The 22773-nt window shown below is 44.4% G+C and overlaps 2 protein-coding genes across 4 annotated transcripts in view; one reads left to right on the plus strand and one right to left on the minus strand.

Moving 5' to 3' along the window:
- Positions 1-450: 450 nt before the first annotated feature.
- On the minus strand, positions 451-5550 carry RpS20 (ribosomal protein S20). Its single transcript, XM_070540220.1, has 4 exons — positions 5392-5550; positions 5091-5193; positions 3602-3801; positions 451-570 (listed from the first exon to the last, which is right to left on the minus strand). The coding sequence occupies exons 1-4, from the start codon at positions 5392-5394 to the stop codon at positions 514-516; spliced, it is 363 nt and encodes a 120-aa protein (XP_070396321.1). The 5' UTR covers positions 5395-5550; the 3' UTR covers positions 451-513.
- Positions 5551-5825: 275 nt separating this feature from the next.
- TM9SF4 (transmembrane 9 superfamily protein member 4) overlaps positions 5826-22773 on the plus strand; it is a 37960-nt gene continuing 21012 nt past the window's right edge. The window contains exons 1-7 of one of the 3 annotated variants that reach the window (XM_070540217.1): positions 5826-5948; positions 10131-10398; positions 12559-12736; positions 13875-13977; positions 16033-16085; positions 17353-17394; positions 20982-21223. In XM_070540217.1, coding sequence (XP_070396318.1) covers positions 5922-5948; positions 10131-10398; positions 12559-12736; positions 13875-13977; positions 16033-16085; positions 17353-17394; positions 20982-21223 — 913 coding nt within the window. In that variant the 5' untranslated portion in view covers positions 5826-5921. Of the gene's footprint in view, positions 6055-6097; positions 6386-10130; positions 10399-12558; positions 12737-13874; positions 13978-16032; positions 16086-17352; positions 17395-20981; positions 21224-22773 lie in introns of those variants that run through there. The other 2 variants (XM_070540218.1, XM_070540219.1) reach the window with 2 other exon arrangements.

Here is a 22773-nt window from a genome sequence, read left to right on the forward strand (position 1 = left end):
TCCACCTTAGCTTTTTCACTCTTCTCTATCTCCATAAGTCGGCAAAGCATGCGAAGTCAGCACTGGTTGCATTTGGCCGACTTGGCCCAGTTTATGTGGTTCCCGCTGGGGTTTAGTCGATGCAAGCTTAATCGGGCGACTTGCCAACTGCTCCGTGCATATTTTTGCTGCCAACATGCTTGTGCAACTTTGATTGTTTATTGTAACAAATACATTTATCGTCTTCACTGCAATGCCCGAAGTGCGGCAGCAGCGCAATACTGTTGAACCCAGTGACCGTCTGGAAGCCCACAAGCCGAGTGTAACGGTGGGTGACACTATAGCCAATGGCAACATGACCACTTTACTGGGCTGGCTTTCTTTGCCAACCAATTTATCATGCTATGTTCCCACCCTTCTTTCCTTCCTCCGCACACAGCTCACCCTTCTACAATAAGACAAGCAACTCTGTTACTGTACAAAGTACGTCAGAGGTCTTTATTTTCTGTCACGATGGTGGCATATGGACCCAGCTTAAGAGTCGGCGATGGTGACCTCAACTTCAACACCAGGCTCGATGCTGATGGATGTCTGTGCAAATCAGGTTAAGGAATGCCACACAATGTTGTAATGGAACACATCAAAGACCCGTCGTGGTTGCTCAGTGGCTATGGTGTTCGGCTGCTGAGCACGAGGTCACGGGATCGAATCCCGGCCACGGCGGCCGCATTTCGATGGGGGCGAAATGCGAGAACACCCGTGTACTTAGATTTACATGCACGTTAAAGAACCCCAGGTGGTCGAAATTTCCGGAGTCCTCCACTACAGCGTGCCTCATGATCAGAAAGTGGTTTTGGCACGTTAAACCCCATAATTAATTAACACATCAAAGGTCACTTTGCTCCTGTCATAAAATGCAATGCTATGTGTTAAGAATTAAAATTGAACAAGTTGCAACAAATGAGGCCTCTTCCAAGTTACAATGTAAATGACATAAGGCAATTCACATCGTGTAGGCTAGGTTGTGCAGCAAATAGTCAAATCAGAGGTCGTGTTTCTCATGAATCCCTTTCCAGGATAACTTCAGATGTACTGTCGTGAGCAATATGAACAGGACCATGCAAATGCGTGGCAAACAGTCTTGAAACCAAGTTAGCGCGATACATGGATGGCGCTGCCCAAAATTTGCACTACTGTCTTGCTAGGAATGATAAGGTGGTTATAGTACAGAGGGGTTGGTAATGTGTTGCCTATACAGGGTTCATGCTGGTGTATATGACAAAAATTCAAGGGTTTTTAAGGACTTTCAAGGTTTTGTGTGTGGATTTTCAAGGAGCACACACAGGGCCATAATTATACATGCGGGCACCCCCCTTTTCAAGGAGGGTGCACGCGTGTATAATTATGGAATACGTACTGTGTCCTGTGACTATTGCCCCTTCTCATGCTTGTTAAGCTTCACCGCAATACTTTACGTACGCTTCACGGCATAAAATCGATGTGCTGAGGCGCAGCTGCCTTTCGGGAACCAGCATTATGCAACGCATCATGCTTTCTAAGCTTTGAAGCCATACGCGAGGATTACGGAGGCGGAGTTGGTGCGATTACTGACAGCAGTGAATTCTATCAATGGAAAACACGGCACCGAACGGCAAGAACCTTAATAGCGAACGTCGAAGCAGTGAAGCCTAGTGTGGCCGCGGTGGTAGCTACGGCTGCCGGCGGATCGGCGGGCGAGAGCGCTGGCTCGAGGCGGCGAGATAATCAAAACTGCGGTTATGGCTTTGATTGACACCATTTGGGACCTGCGGCAGCGGCAAAAACTCCGGAAAATGGGATAGCAAAGGGTTCTTGTGTGTGAAATTACACACGTTCTTATAAATTGACTCTATGGGGCGCGTGGTGGAGCCACAAAGCCGTCCGTGCTATCGGGCATTTCACAAAAATCGGGCGTCCGGAAAATCGATTGTTGACTGCACACAGGCAACTCCTCCAGCCAACGACACGGCGTCAAAGACAATTCGTTATGAGTCCTCTCTTTTACTCGAGCCAGCAGTAGGGCGACTTTCGTTCCCTTTCAATAAAATTACAGCCAATTTTCCCTGATTGAAGCACGAATTCCCCGAGTTTTACCAGACAATTCAAAATGCCTGAGAATTCCCGTTTTTTTTTTCTTTTAAAACAAGATCACAGCGGGAATTCAGGAGGGTTAAAATTTTCTCGAATGCGATCACTGGAAGTTTATGAAAAATAAAAATTTATTATATTCAAGGATTTTCAAGTATCTCCGAAAGTTTCAGGACTTTCAAGGCCTTGAATATGATCTTTTCAAATTCAAGGGTTTTCAAGGGTTTCAAAGACCCGCACGAACCCTGTTATAGTTCTGCGCAAAATGCCCCGCTCTCTCTCTCTCTCTCTGACATGCACTGAACGTCCGGCAGTGATACCGGCTCGATACTATACAGCCTGTAATAGCATTCATGCGAAAAAAAAAAAAAAAACAGTATTGTTTTATACCTATTTTACTGCATCCTGGTACTTGTGAACTGAGAGATGTTGCACGTAGCAGTCGGTTGAAACGTTTGTATGGGGCGCTTGCAACATGGTAACAAACTTTGAATGCACATAAAGTACCCAGTTATATCAGCATTAGCTTGCCCTTTTCTTGCACATTTGGTAGGCTAATAATAGGTCATGGCTCCGCCGGCTCGAATGATGGCCTCTATTCTTTCTGGAAGAGACCCACAGAGAGCATCGACGAAGGCTGTGTCACGTTGAAGACGTTTCCACTCTTCTTGCATACCTCCGACAGTTCATTAGCGATCGCCAAGTCCAAGGAGAGCGTGGAAAAGTTAGCCTTCATATGTGCCCAAACATGCTCTATTATGTTCATGCCTGCACCCTTCATGTACCACTCAAGGTGCATTTCCCTTCATTCATCTCAAATACGTGTCGTGACATTTGCTGAATGCACAGGAGGCAAGTCCTGTTGGCTATTTGCCTTGTGTTCGTGTGGTCCCGCTCATACTGCTCATGATATGTAGTACATGAGAGTGTGCTAATTTAATGAGAACAACAGAGTAAGTACTGACATGTTGCCACTTTCAGCCTTCAACTGCTCTGGAAGGTGGCAAAATGGTTTGCGCAAGCAATCTTTCTCTACTTCTGACATAAGGGCCCTCAGCACAAAGTGGAGTGTGGCGGTGCACTGCGCCAGTGCCATCAATACTCAGTGGGATGCCACATTGCGTGCTACTGTATGCCGCCTTGTACCAGACACCATGCATTCACTGCCTTTGCAAACCATGCATTCTCACATGCGCACTCATGACTATTGCAATACAATTTACAGGTCACCGCACTAAAGAGAATCAATGTACTGCACTTATTAGGACGCAACTGTTTGCACGAAAGTTTGCAAAGGAGTGCAAAAGTAGCACTCACGTGCTGCTGTCTGCTACAGCTTGCACGTGAGTCACCTCCGCAGCATGCTGCCCCCATCTCATTGCAAGCTATGCATCAATGCACAACAGGAACCACCCAAATGTACTGCGACGTGCACGCAAAATGCCACAAGTCTCCACTCAAACACACAACTTCAGCTCGTCGACGAAAAGGATACGATCTGCTTGACAATCTCCGAGGGCGAGTGCAGGTCAATGACACGCTTGTAGATGCGCATCTGGTAGCGATCCCAGGTCTTGGAACCCTCGCCACAGGGGGTCTTGCGGGTGGTGATGCGCAAGGTCTTGGTGGGCATCCGCACGGGTCCCTTCACCCGAAGCTCCTTGTCCTTGGCGCCCTTGATGAGGTCAGCGCACACTGCAGAGGAAACGCAAGGTCTATCAACCATGTGGCTCCAACCTCTTGTAAACAACAGAAGCAATGGGCTCCAAGTCCAACTTCCAAATATATTAATAATATCACGCGAGCATTCACGCATTGTTCACAGAGCTGCATTCTAGTGTCGTATGCTAGGCTGTTCCATGGAACTCTACTTAACATATCAGCTCACCCATTGTTTTGCACTCAGTTATTGCAACCTGTACATAGTGGAAGACGTTACAAAGGATCAAGTCATCATATTCCTCAAAAATAAACAATGCCGTTGCTTCAAAAATCATAAAATGCTGCTACAGAACTCCGCTCATGGTCCCTAGCAATCACTTTGACATATAAAGCCTGTATAAGAGTAGCAAAAACACGATTCCTCCAGGTGGAGTTGCACAGCAAATGCTAAGTGTAATTGTTAAGTGCACTTGAATAGCAGTGAATTTGACAGGCAGAAATACTGCAACAAGTTCGCCGAGGGTCCTTTAACCAAAAGCTGTGACGAACAGCTCGAATGTGCCCACAAGCCTTCAATCTTGCACAAGCGTGCGTCAAGGTCTGGAAACAATCGCACAGGCATGCCGAGCGTGCTTACCATGGATCCGTGCTAACAGAACTAGAGAATCGTGCGATGCAGTGAAATCACAAGGGTGAAAAAAAAAAGGGGGGGGGGATGAGGGGGTGCTGCGCAGCCGTGACACACTAAGCTTTTCTGCTAGATTAGCGGCGCGTAGGTGCACACGGTACAACACACATCAATAGTGCTGTCATATGTATGTGTCAATGACACGAGATGCAAACCAAACTGATGCCGCAGTTAACTTTCGGCAACTTCTACCCGTCCTTCAGATGGAACATGGTGATAATTATGCGAGGTCTCTTAAAGCCAAAGACCACGTTCAAGAAGGGTGGCAGTTAGGGCACACTAGCATTCATTCAATAAGAACGACTAAAGACGCGAGAACTGGACACAGAAAAGAGCCAAAACCTAAGCCTGAATAGGTTGCGCTTCTTTAGTAGCCCCGAAGGAATGCTACGTGCACAAACTGCCACCTTGTCAGCTTTCATAAAAGTGCGCCCTTAGCCAACCAATCGGCGACAGCATTTTAGATTGTGTGAATTCGCCAATGACAAATGTGGTAATTAGCAACGCGAGAAGTAAACGGCAGAATCGACAAACTCCTGCCTGTACCGTGACAATACATCACTAAAAGAACCTTCGCAACCGCATCGCAAAGCTATAGTACAACGTCGTTACCAGCACGCCAGTTTTTGCTCACCCTTCTCCAAGCTGGCCACATTACGACTCGTCAACGTGATCCTGATCCGGTGGACGGGCCAGGCTTGCGAGTCATCGACGGGCTTCGAATCCTTGTACGCAGACTGTAGGCAGAAAACCAAAAGGACAAACGATCTGCTCAGCACTCTTTGTCAAACACGATGCAAACACGGCACGCTTAATCGAGACACCAGTTGCACGTTGCCCGGCACTAGGCCTAGCGCACGCGAGAAAGTACGACTATCGCGCAATTACTACGAATCAAAATTAAAGAAATCGACGATCGAGCAAGGGTAGCTTACCATGACGACCTAAAGAAACACTCCTCTGGCCGACTTAATCAAGTTATTTCACGTCGAAACACTTGAACAGCGGTGAGCCAGGGACTTCGCGTCTACACGCTACACGAACGTGGTAGGAAAGAGAGTCGACACTAGCGATCGCGCTGCCACCAAACGCACGCTACGTTAAGAAGGTGCAAAGCTAAATACAAATTACTGTAAATAACGTTACTTTTGCATAAGAATAAGATTATATAGTAGCATTTGTATTGTAACTACAATACTTTGTGAAGAGCAAGGAGATTCGTCTGCTTTTTATTGCGTGTCTATACCTTGCGCTTAGCCTCAGTTTATGTAACATGACTTCATTATCTTCCTCAAGCAAACCTATCATTATACAGAAGCTAGGCGACATCCATCACGTACTGAATAAGGCAAAATAAATAGCTTTTAAGCGTAGTCAACTGACTACAGCAGTTTTACGCGACTGTCACAACGCATCACCTGTGTGCGCTCCCATCGCCGATGACGTAACTTCCTCCTTTCCCAGCATGGCGACGTCTACGCTGTGCCGATCGGTGAGCGCAATTTTTTGCCAAAACTACGCTTTAATGCTCATGTGACGCACCGTACGGTAGCAGTAAATCGGCAACTGCGACCGGATCTAAGTTTCGCCAAGCTCAGGCAAGTGCGGTAAGCCGCCGCACCGCGTGTAGGCGGCTGCGATTGCGTTTGTATGAGCGTCGCTTTCGGCCGTGAGCCGCCTGCGTCTACTGGGTGGTTGCGCGACGAAGCCCTGAACAGCTTTCTCAGTCCCTCTGAACTTCTCAACGTTGACGCCGGCTGGTTCAACTCATAGCAAAAAGTGCTGTCGAAGCCGGTAATTCGTGAAAGTCGCTTGTGTACAATCTTTATGCGCCCGTTCACCGTCTTCTGAAACTCGGCAGCTCAGAAAAAAAGAGTGCTACCCGAGGAATTTGCCACTCGTCGACGAGCAGCTGCTCTTCAGCCCACCGTACGTTTCACAGGCTTGCCAACTTCCCGACGACACTTTGCACTGACTGGACGCTGTTGTTAAGGCAGCTGCGAAATGATCGCGAGTGTCCTGTTTTGCTTGCATCTGTGCGAATAGCGAAACAAGCGATCGGCTGCCTTTGTTAGACGGTAACGAATAAAAGAGCGCCTCACGCTACCGTAACATATACTCAGGCAATATGCAGGAACGGCCGCAGAACGTGTAGTGTTTACATGTGTTGGTCAACAACCTACTCGCAACGCATCACTGGCTCGTGATTGGCTACAAAAACGTGGCTCACTTGTCGAAGACTCGAAGAATGCGATCATTGGTTGTACATCTTGTAAATATGTTGCGCCTTTGTAATCTCCGTTGATGCAAAGTCGTGGCGTCAACTTACTTCGCTGTTTAAGTGTATACTCCAGCCCTCGAGCCTTTGCCAAGAACGAAGCAAACTTTGATATACGACATCTTGCTTAACATTACTCGGCACAATTTCTGCTGAATGCATCAAAAGTTGCTTGTACAGTCAGTTTGCTAGGTGCGTACTTTTACATTGTACGTATTGGTCCGCCTTTCAGGGTTGTGTCGTAAAAGAAGTGCGAGTAAATTACCTGCTAGATTCTGTTTCACTCAGTTTAACTTAGGTTACAGCAGTGATTGTTACACTTGACATCAGCAGTGCGAAGGCCACGTGAACTGCTCAAGGCCTTACAGGCAATGGTTAAATGTATAAAAACATGTCACATCTATCACAACAAACATGTTTTCATCCATGTGTGTCATTCAGCGTTTGTTAGACCATGCTACACGGTAGCTGAAGCCGACTTCATCTTGAGGAAGACGCAAACCATGCTCGGATAACTCGAGCTGCACTCTTTGTCACACCTGTGCATGTAGCCGAGCTTTGTCACGTTCCATTGTCTGTATGGCCAATTCACAGCTGTCCCTGCGGATTTGCTGTGCTTGCCGGGTTGTCACTGGCATGTTCTCCATATGCAGCTGTTGGCTTTATTTTTCTCACGTGATGCTGCAGTAGCCACCTGGAAAGCTGCATTACTTGGGCTTTGTTGAATCATCTCTGTTTTGTTATTTCTTGAAGGTCATTAGAGGAAAGGTTCCGGGACCAGTTTGTATTAGAATAATACAGTTGACGAAAAACAAGACAAAAACTGAAGTAAATGCTTGCAAATGGCAGCAGTCTGAAGATAAGTACACCTTGTTCAGAATTGTAGGAGGTGTCTGCAACTTCTTTCATGGACTCCTGGTTATTTATTGCTTTGCATCCTCCAGGGTGGCATCATGGTAGTTGTGTTTTGTTGGGGGCAGAATGTGAAAACGTTCATGTACCATACTTTGGGTACACATCAAAAAACGGCTGGCTGAAATTAATCCGAAGTTCCGTGCTTCGGCATCGTTCATAACCCTCTGTGCAGTTTCGGGATGTTAAACGTCGCAATTTTTGTAAGTCAATGTTTTGAGCACATTGTTTTTGATAATAGAATAGCTTATTATGAAAATTTCAAATAATAATATAGAGATGGTACCAATCTGAAGAAAAGTGCACTTTGTTCAGGCTCAGAAGTGGTTAATGATTTGTCGGCAGCTGCTTTTATGTAAGGGCAGTTGGCGATAGGATTGTTTCTTAATTTAGAAGTGTTGCAGGCACTAACATGAAGGAATTGCAGAAGGATATTTCAAAAGGAGGCAGGGTTGTTTTAGAGGAAAAAAAGGTGCTTGGGCAAAGTGCGTTTAAAAGTTAATTTATGGTCGTAAACAAAATTTTTCAGTGGTTAAACCTAGATGTTCCAAATGTGCACACCATGTCGACAGTAATTAAGCGTTTTGCACATTTTACCTGCCTGCATATGTCTCTCCCACTGAATTAAATGTAAGAAATGGCAAATTTATAGCTCATTACAAATACCAAACGTCGTTCAATCCAGTGCCATTACTTGAATATGAGCATCTTCTTGTGCTTAGAAATGAGCAGCATGTTTTATCCTAGCTTGTGGACAAATGTAATATTGCAGCCCTCAGGCTTCAACTCTACACCCTCTATCAACAGCTATGCTTTCTTACACAAGCCCGCTATGGAAGTACAGAAACCCTGCTCTTTGTATAGTGTATCTATGCGCATTGAATCATGAAATTCTCATTTTATTATTATTAATATCTTACTATTAATATTATTGTTAGTAGTAGTAGAAAACACTGATTTTGTTTTTCAAGGTATTCATATCCTTGAATAATGAACGTGTGCAACCTTGGCATGTTAGTTCTTGATAAGTCAAGTGATCATGGAAAAAAAAAATATGAACTACATTTGAAATGTGTGGACCTGTTGGGCTGTTATTTTCAAAGAAATATGAAGCACACTGTCACCATTTGTATTCAGTCGAACTTCATCATAGCACACTTGTGTCCAACATGAGAATGCCTTCGGTATATCCAACTTGCGTAAGTGTATATTCATCACATCTGTGAGAAAAATTTTAGATTTACTTTGTGATATCTGTGTTTGTTGTATGGTGGTTCTTCCACTGCAGCACATACAGCTCAGTTGCCTTTACCTATCCACTACTGAGAGAAGCGATCTGTGGAATCAACTGACCAAAGCAAAACAGGCAGCTCGACTTCTCCCTAGAAGTTTCTTTGTTAAGGTAAAAGCAAGACGTGTACCCGACCAAGTAAGACCCCCCAAGACTTGTCATGTCCAGTGAATATGTAAAAGAACTAGTATAAACATATTTAACATGGCCCGACGTAAGATTATGGACAAATGCCGGGTTTTTACTGTGATGCCTGCCAGCAACGTTTTCTGACAGCGGCATTTGCGTCACTTAGTTGTGTTGGCCTACCTGTCATGTAGTGATGAATAGTGCTTTGTCACGTTAAATCGAAAAAACTCAGTACATCTGTGAGGGCTACAGAAAGGGTGCTTAGGTAGCAGAAGCCTCGTCATGTTTCATTTCTTGACGGAATACTGACAGAAAAATTTTGTATCTCGCTTCTTGCTTGATTATAAGCTGTTGACACCATAATGATGGTATGGTGTCATAATTCCCAAGATGCGAAAAAAATTGCTAATTATATTATAATTTAATGTAACCAGCTCAAAATGCATGCCAAGAGCAGTGTGGCTTCCTGGCATAAGGTGTATTTATGAGCAGCACCCCTTAGTAAAAAAAATTGGGACTTAGTTGTCACGTGCTTTCACAAACCGCTAATGTGTGGGTCAGACAGCTAGGTGGGCCAGGCAAAACGGTCACGAGCCACACCGTGGTTGTGTCACTGAAAAGCTCGTCATGCTATGTTGGCCATTCATTTCACGTTCATTCTGCACTTCTCCGCATTCGACACAGCTCCCCCCCCCCCCCCGCATCCACTTCTCTCAGAATGTGAAGCACCCTTCTCAGCTTCCCTCCTTTATCAGCCCAAGTGTGTACTCGCCATGGTTGCTCAGTGGCTATGGTGTTGGGCTGCTGAGCACAAGGTCGTGGGATCGAATTCCGGCCCCGGTGGCCGCATTTTGATGGGGGTGAAATGCGAAAACACCAGTGTACTTAGATTTAGGTGCACATCAAAGGTCCCCAGGCGGTCGAAATTTCCGGAGTCCTCCACTACGGCGTGCCTCATAATCAGAAAGTGGTTTTGGCATGTAAAACCCCATAATTTAATTTTTAATTTCAGCCCAAGTGTGTAGAGCTTTCGCTCAATCAATCGACGGGTCAACCATTTGTAGGCGGCCATGGGGAGAGCTGGCCGTTGCAGGGTTCCCCTGCCGTCCGGCAGGCTGCTGGTCCTATGGCTGCTGATGAGTTTATTCACGGGCTGCGCGGACACATTCTACGTTCCCGGCGTGGCACCCGTGGAGTTTAGCCGTGGCCAGCCGATCGAGGTGAAGGCCGTCAAGATGACCAGCACCCTGACGCAGCTGCCGTACGCCTACTACTCGCTCAACCTGTGCAAGCCCAAGAACGGCACGCTCACCTACAAGTCTGAGAACCTCGGTGAGCAGAACAGCAAGCTCCTTGCCTCCTCAGAGTTATCTGCATGTAGGCCGTGTAGACTCGTGTAATAGTGACGTTTCAAACTTTTGGTCACGGACAAGGCCACCCTGCCTCAACACGCATGCTGCATGCACGCGCGCAAATATATTTACAATGTGCCGTGGTTTGAGCGATCATGGGGTTTGGAACAAAACTTACTAGAGGGAACTTTGGCACTGGAAAAGTTCAGCAACCATGGAAATGAGGGATAGTAGACTCAGCCACAAAAGTCTACCAACCGGGGATTTTACAGAGCGTCAAATTCCCAAGCACTTTGTGACTGTAGTTAGTAAAACCTTACACAACACTATGTTGTTCGCATATATGCTATTACAGGCTGTAAATTAGTACACAAGGCTGCATTTCGTGACTGCGTAGATATTCAGTGTTTTCGAAAATCCCACAGTCCGTAAGTTTTTGCAGCCGAGCGTACGAATATTGTATTTGTGTAATCTTCTGGCTTGTAGCTTCAGATGTTCTTGCGGCTTTACATAATATGCTTCATTTTTCTCAATTTTCAAGCGTACATATTTTTCTAAACAGAGGAGGTGATAAGACTCTGAGCATGTGTATAGTCATAGAGAGTTGCTGCATTCATAACGCAATCTTTTGTTGAGAATGATCAATTTGCAAAGTCATGAAGCCAGCAGGAGTACGTTTAGGCAAACCCATTTAGTAACGCTGGCTAAACTGCCATGCGCCAATAGACACTAGCACTTCAATTCCCTCTATAGTCGGATACAACTTTAGAAAAAAGGGGGCGTTTACTCCTCCGAGGCGGGTGCACCAATGGGCGCGCATTCTGGACCGACGTCATGCGCCGGACGGCCGGTGACTTCGCCGCTTCGGTCATCTGGGCGGGGCCTCCCCTTTTTTCTAAAGTTGTATCCGACTATAGTAATTTTTGTAGGAGCTCCGTGAGCTCCATGCCCTCAGTATTTGCATGCAGGATGTGTAGACCTGTGTAATAACCACATGTTCAACTTTTCGTAGCAACTACCCTGTCACACAAATTTTAAAATTTTACCATTGTATGAGACACTCTCCTAACTTTGCGGGGCAACAAAAGGGGCCATTTTGCTGTGAAGTGATCAGCTAGCCAAACGTAGTTCCTTTAAGGCATACTCATAGCTAATAATGTACAAGTTTAAAGGTCGAGTTGAAATTCAATAAAAGGGAAGTAGTTTGGATCCCATTTCTTCTATAGTAATAATCACCCTCTAAGGTAAAAAGAAATTGAAACAGCGTTTTGTAGATACGTTATCAGTACAAACTGTTAAAGTATTCTGGCGATAAATTTAGCATTTTTTGTTACTGTCCCTTCAAGTAAGCCACAAAAAGAAAGGAATTATAATTTACAGAGCATTTGCTGTGACAGAAATGTTATTTTCTTCTCGCATATAAGGACTTTACATTCGCTTACATATGCTACTCTAAAGCTATGTAATGGCACTAAGTATGTACATTCATGCCTCAGTTTAGTAAAGACTGATTTTACCAAACTTTCAATTTAACAAAATACTTTTGGTTCCTTTACGTATAACTATACAAAGCCTAATGCATTCACTACCTCAAGGCAATGAAGTGAACTTAATGCGTTGCTTGAGGTAATGAATTTTTGAGAAAGTGTGGGCAAAGAAAACAGGTGACACGAAATCTGTTGTGCTCTAGAATGCCTCAAAATTCACTCACATATTGCTGCAGTGAGCACATTACTGTGCTTGTCCAAGGCCAACCATTTTTCTTTTTTCTCTTCTGAACTATCAACCTATTGCTATGAACTTATTGAAAAGTAGTGTTTTGAATGAATGCTGTATCAGTGCAAATGGATTCAGCGCTTCTATGTAGGGTCTCTTTTAACTGTAGCATGCATCACATGCGAAATGCAAGTGTATTCGTCAATCATGATTTGATGGCCACCAAAAGTTCTGCTGTCATAGAGTCGGGACATGAAGAGTACCAGAAAACTAGCCATGCATTAGATGAGTCGAAAGATTTATGGCTAGGAAGCTCCAGAAGTAGCCAGTTTGGTGCAAAGTAGCCAAACCTGGGAACCCTGCAAACTTGCATGCAAGCGGCGAGTGACCGCTCTTCTCCGCAATTCATCCGCCCGGCTTGCAGGGGAAGTCCTCCGTGGGGACCGCATTGTGAACACGCCCTACGAGGTTCACATGGCAGTGGACCAGAAGTGCAAGTTGCTGTGTCACATGAGGGACACCGACCCGCCGCCCATCTCGTGGCAGCTCGAGGACTCCCAGACTGCCGCCCTACGCATCCGGCACCAGTATTTCGTCCACCTGTGAGTGGCTGGCGCACTTCTCGTACAGGCATTTATTATTATTTGATTATTACGGCATTTATTATTTACTGCGATAAATGGCTTATGCCGCTTAATGTTAACAAGCCCTCGCCAATCTCTTTCTATCGCCACCGTAATTACACAACTCCAACCTATTGCTTTTGATTGCCCCACAACACTCACAAACTCTGTCGAGTACCTTGGCATTCACTTTTCTCGTGTCCTAATATGTACCCTGCATATAAATCAAGTTACAGACTTCACAAGCTTATCCCAGCACCCTGATCTGTTGAACTCTGCACCTACAAGACCTTTATACATCGGAAACTAGAGTACGTTAGGTCTATCATGGATTGTGTCAAGCTAACCTAACCAGCACACTTAAATCAGTTCAAAACCATGCGAATAGATTCATCCTTTACAGTTACTCCTAAAATGTCTGCATAACTGCACTAAAGGCACAATTAAGTCTCCCAACCTTAGCCTCTCACTGTAAGGTAGCACGCCTTTACCTTACTGTACATTATTTCGTGCCCTCTAAGCTAAGCTGGTAACTGCTTCATCTGACCAGCCCATTGCATTTTCTGCCACCGTCACTCAGATGCCATTTAACCTCAGCAAGCCCACACAATAACTTTTCAGCACTCCTTTTTTCTACGCACAGGCCAAGACTGAAACGATCTAACCGCCTACATTGACTTGATGTCTGACCACTCCCACTTCAGAACTGCTGTTGAAATCTACTGAAATGTCGTCTCTGCCAGGGTGCCCGTGTTTGTATTCTTCTGAAGCAAAGTTTTCCTTGGCTCTACCCCTGACATTGCTTGGGCGGCTGTTTGACCAAGGAAGCTGGGCCAATCCGAGAAATAATGTAATCAAAGTTTGGTAATCATCAAAGGCCGTGTCATCGAAGCTTAAAATTATACAAGAAAACTGAAAGCACTGAACTCAGTACATGTGATGGTTCAAGTGAGTCAGTGGCCAAGCAAACGTGTGCAGATGGAAGGAGGGGCTGTCTCACTGCGCTATTTGGCTTTGTGATTCTGGCTAAAGGTACTGTTGCAAAGCGATGCGAAAATTTCATTTATGAGAAAGTCGGGAGACTATTTTCGCCACTTCTGCCTTGTTCACACTGCAGGCTTGCCGACAACATGCCATGTGCGGTACGCCTTGAATCGTTTGACAGCAGTCAACCGGTTTACGAACATGGATATCGGCTTGGATTTGTCGAGAATGACAAGGTATTACTTCGCTTGTTCTTGTTTGCTTTTTTTTTTATCCTTTTGCAGAGAGCTATTTCTCTTGCGTGTGTGTTGGTAGGTGTTTGTGTGTCATTGCTGGCCTGCTTGCATGCAAGTGTGGCGCGCGTGAGGGTTGTCTGTGTTTGCTCGTGCGTTTATGTGTGACAAATACCCATGTACTAAGTGCTTCCACTTGGAGTTGTGCGTATTGTCGGGGTCTTGCGGGTGTATTCCAGTAGTCCACAAATACATCAACTTCAACGCACTTCCAGTGCACGCATGTGGTGGCTGCTTTCACCATGGTGCTTCTCTCCCTTGCCACTTCACCTGTGCATTTAGGTGCTTAGGTTATGAGGCAAGTTCAAGCAGTGCTTGACTGAATAATGGAAAATAATGAACATCAACAATAGGTGACACCGGGCAGTAACTAGGCATGAAACTAAACACATCACCCGTAACTGCAATCTGTTGGCAGCATTTATGGCAGCCAGTGACATTTTTAATGTGTTAGTATTAGGAGTGTCAAAGTGGAAAAAAGTGTCCAAGCATGTGTGTAAAGTGTGGGAAGCTGGTCATGCAGTAGACGTATATGTACAGTGTCCTGTATATTTGGCTACGTGTGTTCAAAAAGAGATTTTGCGCTCATCGCTGCACTGTTCTAGCTCAAATTTTGCAGAACGATTGCATTTTGTCGATTGCATGACTTTGGCATGGGAACAACTACCTTCTGAAAAAAAGTTGCAACATTCAAAGCAGAGCTCAATATCATCTTTCCTTTTACCACAGCAAAATTAAACTGTCCCTTTGAGTTTTGTATTACAGTGAAAGGATTCGAACCAACTACGACAAGCAAAAACTAACGCACCTTATACCTTCATTTCTAAACTCTAACATGACGGCCATGAGCATAGTGAATGAAAGCCGATCAGTAGCAATTTCCAAAAAAAGATACATGCTTATCTAATGGCGCTTCAAACATGACATTTTTTTTCTCTTTCTCTTCCTTGTAAAACTTCCTTATATTGTATAAGCTTTCTTCCAGAACTGCATTGTGCCTCAAAATTCAGCCATGAAAATTTCTTGTCAATAAGCTGTTCATATCAATTATGTTCTAGTTCACTTATTAAAACCACAGCTTAGTTCTTTTTTTCTGCATTTATGTACATATTACATGATGTATTAGTGTTACATTATGTGTCATTATGTAGTGTTATATATTTATGTATTATGTATTACAGGCTGAGTGTACTGCAATAATTGTTTTTCTTTTCTTTTTTTCCTTTTTTACTACTTTGATGTATTATCTAGTGACTCGCTGAGTGTTGTGCAATGTCGTGGTCTGGGCGGGGATTGGCGCATTGTCAGGCATTCAGTTGCCTTTTCGCCACCCCTTCCCGCTGTACCACTGGATATGTATGCTGAACTGATGATGAAATAAACCATTCATTCATTAAAAAAAAGTCATTCGAGGATAGTTGGCTTCCAAGCCTCCCAGTCAGGACATTTGCTGAAGTGGACAGTACGTATGCAGTGTTTATGGACTAGAGTATGGTCCTGTAGGCTTCCTTTCGACAGTCCATGTAGTTTCACGTTTCTCATTTTTACTGTATGCACACAGTGGCACATTTTTGGTGAGCTTAGGGAAAGTCGCCTTACCCAACCAAATGCTTGGCCCAAATGGAGTGTGCCAAGGATGGGCATGCAGACAAAAGAGTTGCACCATCCAGCAACCTATCTTCAACGTCATACTGTGTACTTCTGCTACTACCGTCGAGTCTCGCTATAACAAAGTCACATCTGACACATTGTAACCTATATGTATTCGTTATAAGCTCACGTTTGTTGCACGCCGAAGTCAGCGTGAAACATTCCTGCTCTACTACATCTGATAATTGCTTGTATCCCCATTCATTGCATTGAGGGTCGGCTGTGCTTCTGCCTTGTTTTATGCTACAAACTTTATGCCGGCTACTCAACGCTGAGAAATTGTTGCACTCTGCTACCATAATAGCTGCCTCTGCATTGGCTGATGCCCACTGCTGTTTTGCTTTGCAGCCATACATCAACAACCACCTGAAACTCATCCTCTACTACCACACTGAGGACAAGTAAGTGTTTTGAGATGCTACCATCATTTGCAATGCTTTTTTACTAGTGACTTACTTTCTTGTCAATTTTTCATTCATCTTATCACGCTGTACGATGTTCATCCTGATACTTGGACAAGTTGTAAAACTTAAAAGTTGCAATTTAATTTTTAGACTGACTTGTGCTTCATGAAATTTTGGTATAAACGCAATTGAAGCAGGCTTTGTGCTTTGGCATCATTTTTTTCCATGTTAGTTTTTGAAAGTGTGTATTCAGCAGGGGAGTGGCTTTTCTGCCAAAATGCATGAAATATATTAATGGCCAAGTGCTCTCTGCAGCGTGATTCAGTTGCGTGGTAGTTTCATTTGCATTTCCGCAATTTGAGGTCAGAGTAAACCACGTGCCAGTATTTTGCAGGTCTTCACTTTTTCTAAAATAAAGATACAGTAGACTTCCGTTAATTCGACTCTGATTAATTCGATCCCGACCGAAGGTCCCGGCCAGCGCCCATACATTTTCGTGGGCCCAAACTTCTGTTATTTCGATCTCAAAATTGGCCTTCGCAAGATAATTTGAACTTGACTGGTCAGCTTAGTCGCAATACAGCCGTGTTATGCGGTGAGGCATATCAAGAATGGAAAGGGGCCACTGTCATTAGATGTAGTATGCATTTTTCTTTTTTTTTTTTAATTATACAGGCGCACAAGCGCCATCTCCGGTCGCAGCACAAGCGCCTAGATGCTCGATAAACATACTTGCAGCCATTCATAGCTGTTTCTGACGTTGCTGTGCCAATTGAGTCTTCTCCTAGAAGCGCAGAAAAGCCATCTGTGTTCTTTGAAAGCTAGCGAAAAAGAAGGCAATAAAATGAAAAAACTCAGAAATTTGCGGGTACGTTTAATGCCACCAAAAGAGCGGGGCTCTTTCTGAAACTCTGAAGGCCTGCCAGTAAACTTGTTAGTCATCTCGGTGTTCGTATTGTGACCGGAGACGGCGCATGTTCATGTGCAAATTAAGGAACACGTGCCATGTTCCGTAACAGTGGCGCTTTTCTCCCCACTTGGTATGCTTCACCGCACGACACGACAACTGCATTACAGCGGCAAAGCTAACTTTAAAGATATTGACTGCCTAGTGAATCAATGGTATGTTTCAGCGTTCTTTCTGATTTTTGTTTAATTCAACCAGTTTTGTCGGTCTCATCAGGATTGAATTAATAGAAGTCGATTGTATAATGTCTGCTTTCTACTTAACATGCCCGTTACCCCATTCTGTTTCCTTTTGCAGTGAGCACTTCAGGGTCGTTGGCTTCGAAGTCGCCACCAAGAGGTTTGTGTTTTGGTTATTCGAACCTACTGGCTTTCATTCTTTTTTGTTCATTTTCCTTTTATATTGTCATTGGCCCTGAAAAAGCTCTTGTCATGCACAAGGCTGTTACAAATCGTTTTATATTACTCTTAATGTTAGAGCCAACATAAAATGGTCTCCAAACGCAAGTTTCAAAACGGGGCCTAAGAAACACAAAACATGAGGTGGAGATAGTAGTTCAGTTTAACGGCAGTAATAACAAACACTGATAAAGCCAATGATCAGATATAATGAAAGAAGCATATAATTTGATTTGCCATGCTGTACTTGAAGGAGTATTTTACTGCTATCGTGAAACCAGAAATGCAAGATTTGATACAATATTGGTTACAGCAAAATGAATGTTCGTTTGCTGAGCAGCTCAAAACAGGTACCAGATTTACTCCATTGTAACGTAGTTGGTGTCAAGATTTTCGTTGCTTGAACTCGATCATTGCATTACATTCGAATAATGGCACAATTGACCGTTTTAATACAGATATTCTAAATCCCACAGTTTTTAGCGTTACGTTGGCAACCTGTACCGTTACGTCTCGTTCCAATCCATAGACAAGCAGACTGAAGTCGAAACATGTTTTTCGTTAAAATCGACGCCATTCTCGCTCTGCTTGTGACTGGTGATGGTGCTGCAGTACCTTGTGTCCTTTTGCTCTTTGACTCGCTTCATTCGTGACGCTTCATTCGTGGCGACGCAGCATGTTTGATATGATTGTTCCTTTTGAGACAAGCAGTTTTGATGGCCGAGGAGCTGGGAAACTGTTGCGCCTTGGTGCCTCACTGTCAACGACTCGATGATTCTCAGATGGGGGGACCAGCGGGAAGCCCTCTTTCAATGTGAGGCTGATTGGAAGGGCTCCATGGAACTGGTAGTGGCCTGGTACGGTCCCCGAATGAGTTGGTTGTACAGTCTCTCAAAAAGTACTTCATCTCAAATGAACTCGACGGCACGGAAGATGACTTGATTCTCATGCGACTGCTTTCAGAGATAGTTTTGCTTTTGCGAGACTCAGATCGTCCCGGCACTGAACCCCTTGAAGTATATGGTCAATAGATGACGAGCTTGGGACAGGGCCAGAAAAACTTGTCGGGGATGCTTTGGGTGCTGAGTCACGCGAAATTTAACAAAAGTGAAACTATCTTTGAAAGTGATTGCCCGAGGATACTTCCCAAAGAAAGCTCTGTCTCCTCTTCAGGGGAAGATGATGAGTGAAGAGAACTTTGTTTCCAAATGACAATTCCCTGAATAAAGGTACCATTTATTTTTTTCGTTCATCTCGTGTTATATAGGTTTTTTATTTTGTGTGACTGGAAAGCCGACCCTCACGTTACATTTGAGTATTCTGGTAGCAGAAATATGAATAGTCACCGAGAGCAACTTGAAACGGCACATTGTAGACGCTCATGCGCATTTTTGGCCGGCTCTTGGCTGGGCTGGTCTACAGCTGTCAAGCGAATGTGTCGATCCCATGGAATCACATCAATTGCACGGTCAATAACAATTGTGTGAAGCACAAATTTGTAATTTAGTGTTGTTCATGTTGGGGGCAGCATATAGAACAATGAAGTTCCAGATGTAATAAAGTTCCACTGTGTAAGCATGTGTGCTTATGAATGTTGAATGTAGTTAAGGTGCTTTTGTGCCATATTCAACTTTGCTATCTAACTTTGTTGTAACAAGGTTTGGCTATAAACAACCACTTGGGCTGCTGAGCACGAGGTCGCGGGATCGAATCCCGGCCACGGCGGCCACATTTCGATGGGGGCCAAATGCGAAAACACCCTTGTACTTAGATTTAGGTGCACGTCAAAGAACCCCAGGTGGTCGAAATTTCCGAATCCTCCACTACGGCGTGCCTCATAATCAGAGAGTGGTTTTGGCACGTAAAACCCCATAATTTTTTTCTTTTTTTTTATAAACAACCACAGTGCCACAAGGGTCTGCTGCGAAGCCAACAACTCATGAGAAAGTCATGAGAAAAAAAATTCTTGTGTAAAGTAAATGCATGTGCCGACCTTTTCTTTTTTTTTGCCTTCATTATTTCAGCACAATTTAAAAGTCTCTGAACCCGCTGTGGTTGCTCAGTGGCTATGGTGTTGGGCTGCTGAGCACGAGGTCGCAGGATTGAATCCCGGCCACGGCGGTCGCATTTCGATGGGGGCAAAATGCGAAAACACCCGTGTGCTTAGATTTAGGTGCACGTTAAAGAACCCCAGATGGTCGAAATTTCCGGAGTCCTCCACTACGGCGTGCCTCATAATCACAAAGTGGTTTTGGCACGTAAAACCACATAATAAAAAATAAATAAATAAAATAAAAGTCTCTGAGGCCAAATGTGCTCTGATAAAGTAATTTTCCACCTAAACAACCCTTAGCATCCAGTCAGTTCATTTTTGTTTGTTGTTGTCGTGTAGTGAAATAATTACAATTGTGGCTTAAATAAAGGTGAACATGAACACTTATGAGTAATTTATTGCTTCAAAATAAAATTTATTGAGTCAACAAGTGATTGTGTCCACTCTCAGGAGTCTGCTGCAACTGTGCGCATTTATTGATGTTATGTGCGTTCTGTGGAATTTACGTTCCACGTTTTCAATGCCGGAAAGCTGTAATGTGATAAACATGCATAAAGCTGGGCTGTTCTTTCAGTGCGCAGCAAAGAAAAAGTGTTCGGTTATAATAAATTGTGGGGTTTAACATCCAGAAGCTGAAAAGTTGACTATGAGGGACACCAGAGCGGAGGCCTCTAGATTTATTTTGACCACATTCGGCTCTTAGCTGTGCACTCAGAGCACAGTACATGAGTGTTTTTGCATTAAATCACTATCAGAATGTAGCCACCATGGCTGGAAATTGAACCCATGGCCTTGTGCTAAGCAGCACGACTTGGCTAAGTAGACCAAAAGTGAAATGAAAGCAATGAGTTTGTATTAAGGTCTGTTGATGCAACTCACTTTCTGTTAACTTTTTCTTTCCTAATTTCTTATTGCTGGTTCTTTGACTGCCAAAACAGTATATCTCTTCCTGTTTTCACGAAAAAGTAGGTCCCTGGAATTGATCGGGCCTGCTTACACTTGAAGATTCTTGTCTATTTTGTGTTCTTACTACCGCTTGAAAGAATCAGCTGTACCCCCCCTTCCGTCACTAACACAACTGAGCACTGTCACATTTGAAAATTTTGACTTCTGCCATCCCACTCATCACACGCTTTTAGCAATTTCATGGCTGCGTGTTTTCATCAAGCATCCGTGGCAGTTGTTGCCCCGATGAAGACAAGCCCCATTGTTGAAAGGCTGGCTCAAGAGACACCCCTTCTTCAAGCAAATGTTGATCTTTTTGCGTGAATTGAATAAAGCGGCCATGTGTAATGTGAGCAGGGTGCGGCTAACGAAGCGATGTGCAGACCGGACGGGCGTGAACACCCGTGTAAATTTGCCTTGCTCCAGTAAGGGGCACTGGCTTGGGTGGAGGAACGTGATGTGAGGTTGTCTATAGTGCTTTCACAACTGTTCTCTGTCCTCCCCCCTCTCTTCCTCCTCATTGCGTGCAGTGTGCACAAGGACTCGATGAAGTTCCTGAAGGGTGGCTTCTGCGAGTTTGACTCGAGCCAAGTGAAGAAGCAGGATGTGAATGAGAACGGCATCACGGACTTGTACTTCAGCTACGAGGTGGAATGGAGGCAGAGCAGCATCAGGTGGGCCTCCCGCTGGGACACCTACCTGGCCATGACGGATGTCCAGATCCACTGGTTCTCCATCGTCAACTCGGTCATCGTTGTCTTTTTCCTGTCGGGTGAGTCTAGCCCCTTCTGTGTTAAAAACCAAGCTCAATGAAATTTGGCCTTGAATTGTTTATAAATCAATAAATGGGTATTGGTAACAAAAATGACGGCTTCATTGGCGATCGAGCGTTACATCAGCCGTACTGGCTAGACTGACAGCTGTATTAGAGGAGCATTGATTGGAGTGCAGTCCTGTCCATGCCTGAAAAGTCTGGCAGTGGCGGGCTTAATTTTCCCAGCGGCTTGGCTTCGTTGGACCGCAGTTGGCAACCAAATAAGCCAATCCTGCACGATAACATCGATCACGTGGTTGCTCATTTGCACCAGTGCAGAGGATGTGTGTCTAATTTATTCTTCCCACACCTCGTGTCGGCACGGCAAGATGTGGACAGTTAGTCAAAACTCACAGGAGACCCTTTGGTGGCCTGTCGGAACCACCCCGCTGACTTTCCTTTTGCATAGACCTGATTGCGATTTTTAATTTCATTTTGTTGTTGTTTGTAAGCTTATAGTGAATCGGATATAACAAAAGGAATTTTTGTGCCCAATTTGACTTCGTTATGCTTAAATTCAACTCTACCAAAAATATCTTGGCCAAAAGCCACGAAGTTATTAGTTAGCAGTTCAGTACAATGCTATCTAGCCACAGTAATTAAACATATGTAAAGAAATCACTCGCGTGACACTCCAACACTTATGAGCACCAGTGGCTGCAGCATGCCACTGCTGAGCACAAGGTCACAGGTTTGATTCCCGACCACAGTTGCTGTGTTCCGATGGGGCAGAGTGCAAAAGCACATGTGTTCTTGAATTTGGATGCATGTAAAAGAAGACCAGGTGGTCGAAATGAACCTGGGGCCCTCCACTACGACACCTCTCCTAACCTGTGTGCTCCTTCGACACAATGAAACACATATTCCCATTCAGTTTAGCACTTATGAGCACAAAATTAGCGTGAAAATGTACATTAGGCAGTCACTTGTTATATGGTTTTAACGTGACATATGCAAGACAGCACACTTCGCGTCCAAATCAATCTTTTCGCGGTTCTTGTAACATTGTCCACTGGTGTGTGTGAATGAATTGTTGACTTAGTAAAATTTTGTCTCTGGTTAGTCTCAGTACACTCATTTGCATTCATCACTGGTTGGCATTCACCCCTATATGTGTGGTGGCCGAATATAGCTCAGATTGTCTCTACGTCCTTGATTGCACTGAGCTTCCCTACAAAAATTACTTGAGGGAACTCTGGCGTTGCAATTGTTCATCTGCCATGCAAATGACGTTTAGTTCATGGATCTGTCTAATGTCTGTGCTTGTGGCCTCAAACGTTCTTGTGATTTTATTTGCTGCACTTTATCATTAGAAATTTCCATGCAACCTTAGTTTTCTAAGCGCAGCAAGTCAATCAGTCTCTGCGCAATATTTTGCTGCAAATGATCGATTTGCAAAGTAGCAAAGCTGTTTGAAGTCAGAGGGACAAAGTTTAGGCAAATCCATGTACCAGCTACCATTTCCATGCTGGCTGAACCGCCATACGTTCTGCTCCCATAAGCACTAA

Source organism: Dermacentor albipictus, chromosome 6 (assembly GCF_038994185.2).
Source record: "Dermacentor albipictus isolate Rhodes 1998 colony chromosome 6, USDA_Dalb.pri_finalv2, whole genome shotgun sequence".
Lineage (NCBI taxonomy): Eukaryota > Metazoa > Arthropoda > Arachnida > Ixodida > Ixodidae > Dermacentor > Dermacentor albipictus.

Coding starts and splice junctions, on each gene's coding strand:
- RpS20 (XM_070540220.1), bottom strand. Junction 3,802..5,090: donor TGTGGCCAGCTTGGAGAAGG/GTGAGCAAAAAC, acceptor TTTCCTCTGCAG/TGTGCGCTGACCTCATCAAG. Junction 571..3,601: donor CGGAGATTGTCAAGCAGATC/GTATCCTTTTCG, acceptor TGATTTGCACAG/ACATCCATCAGCATCGAGCC.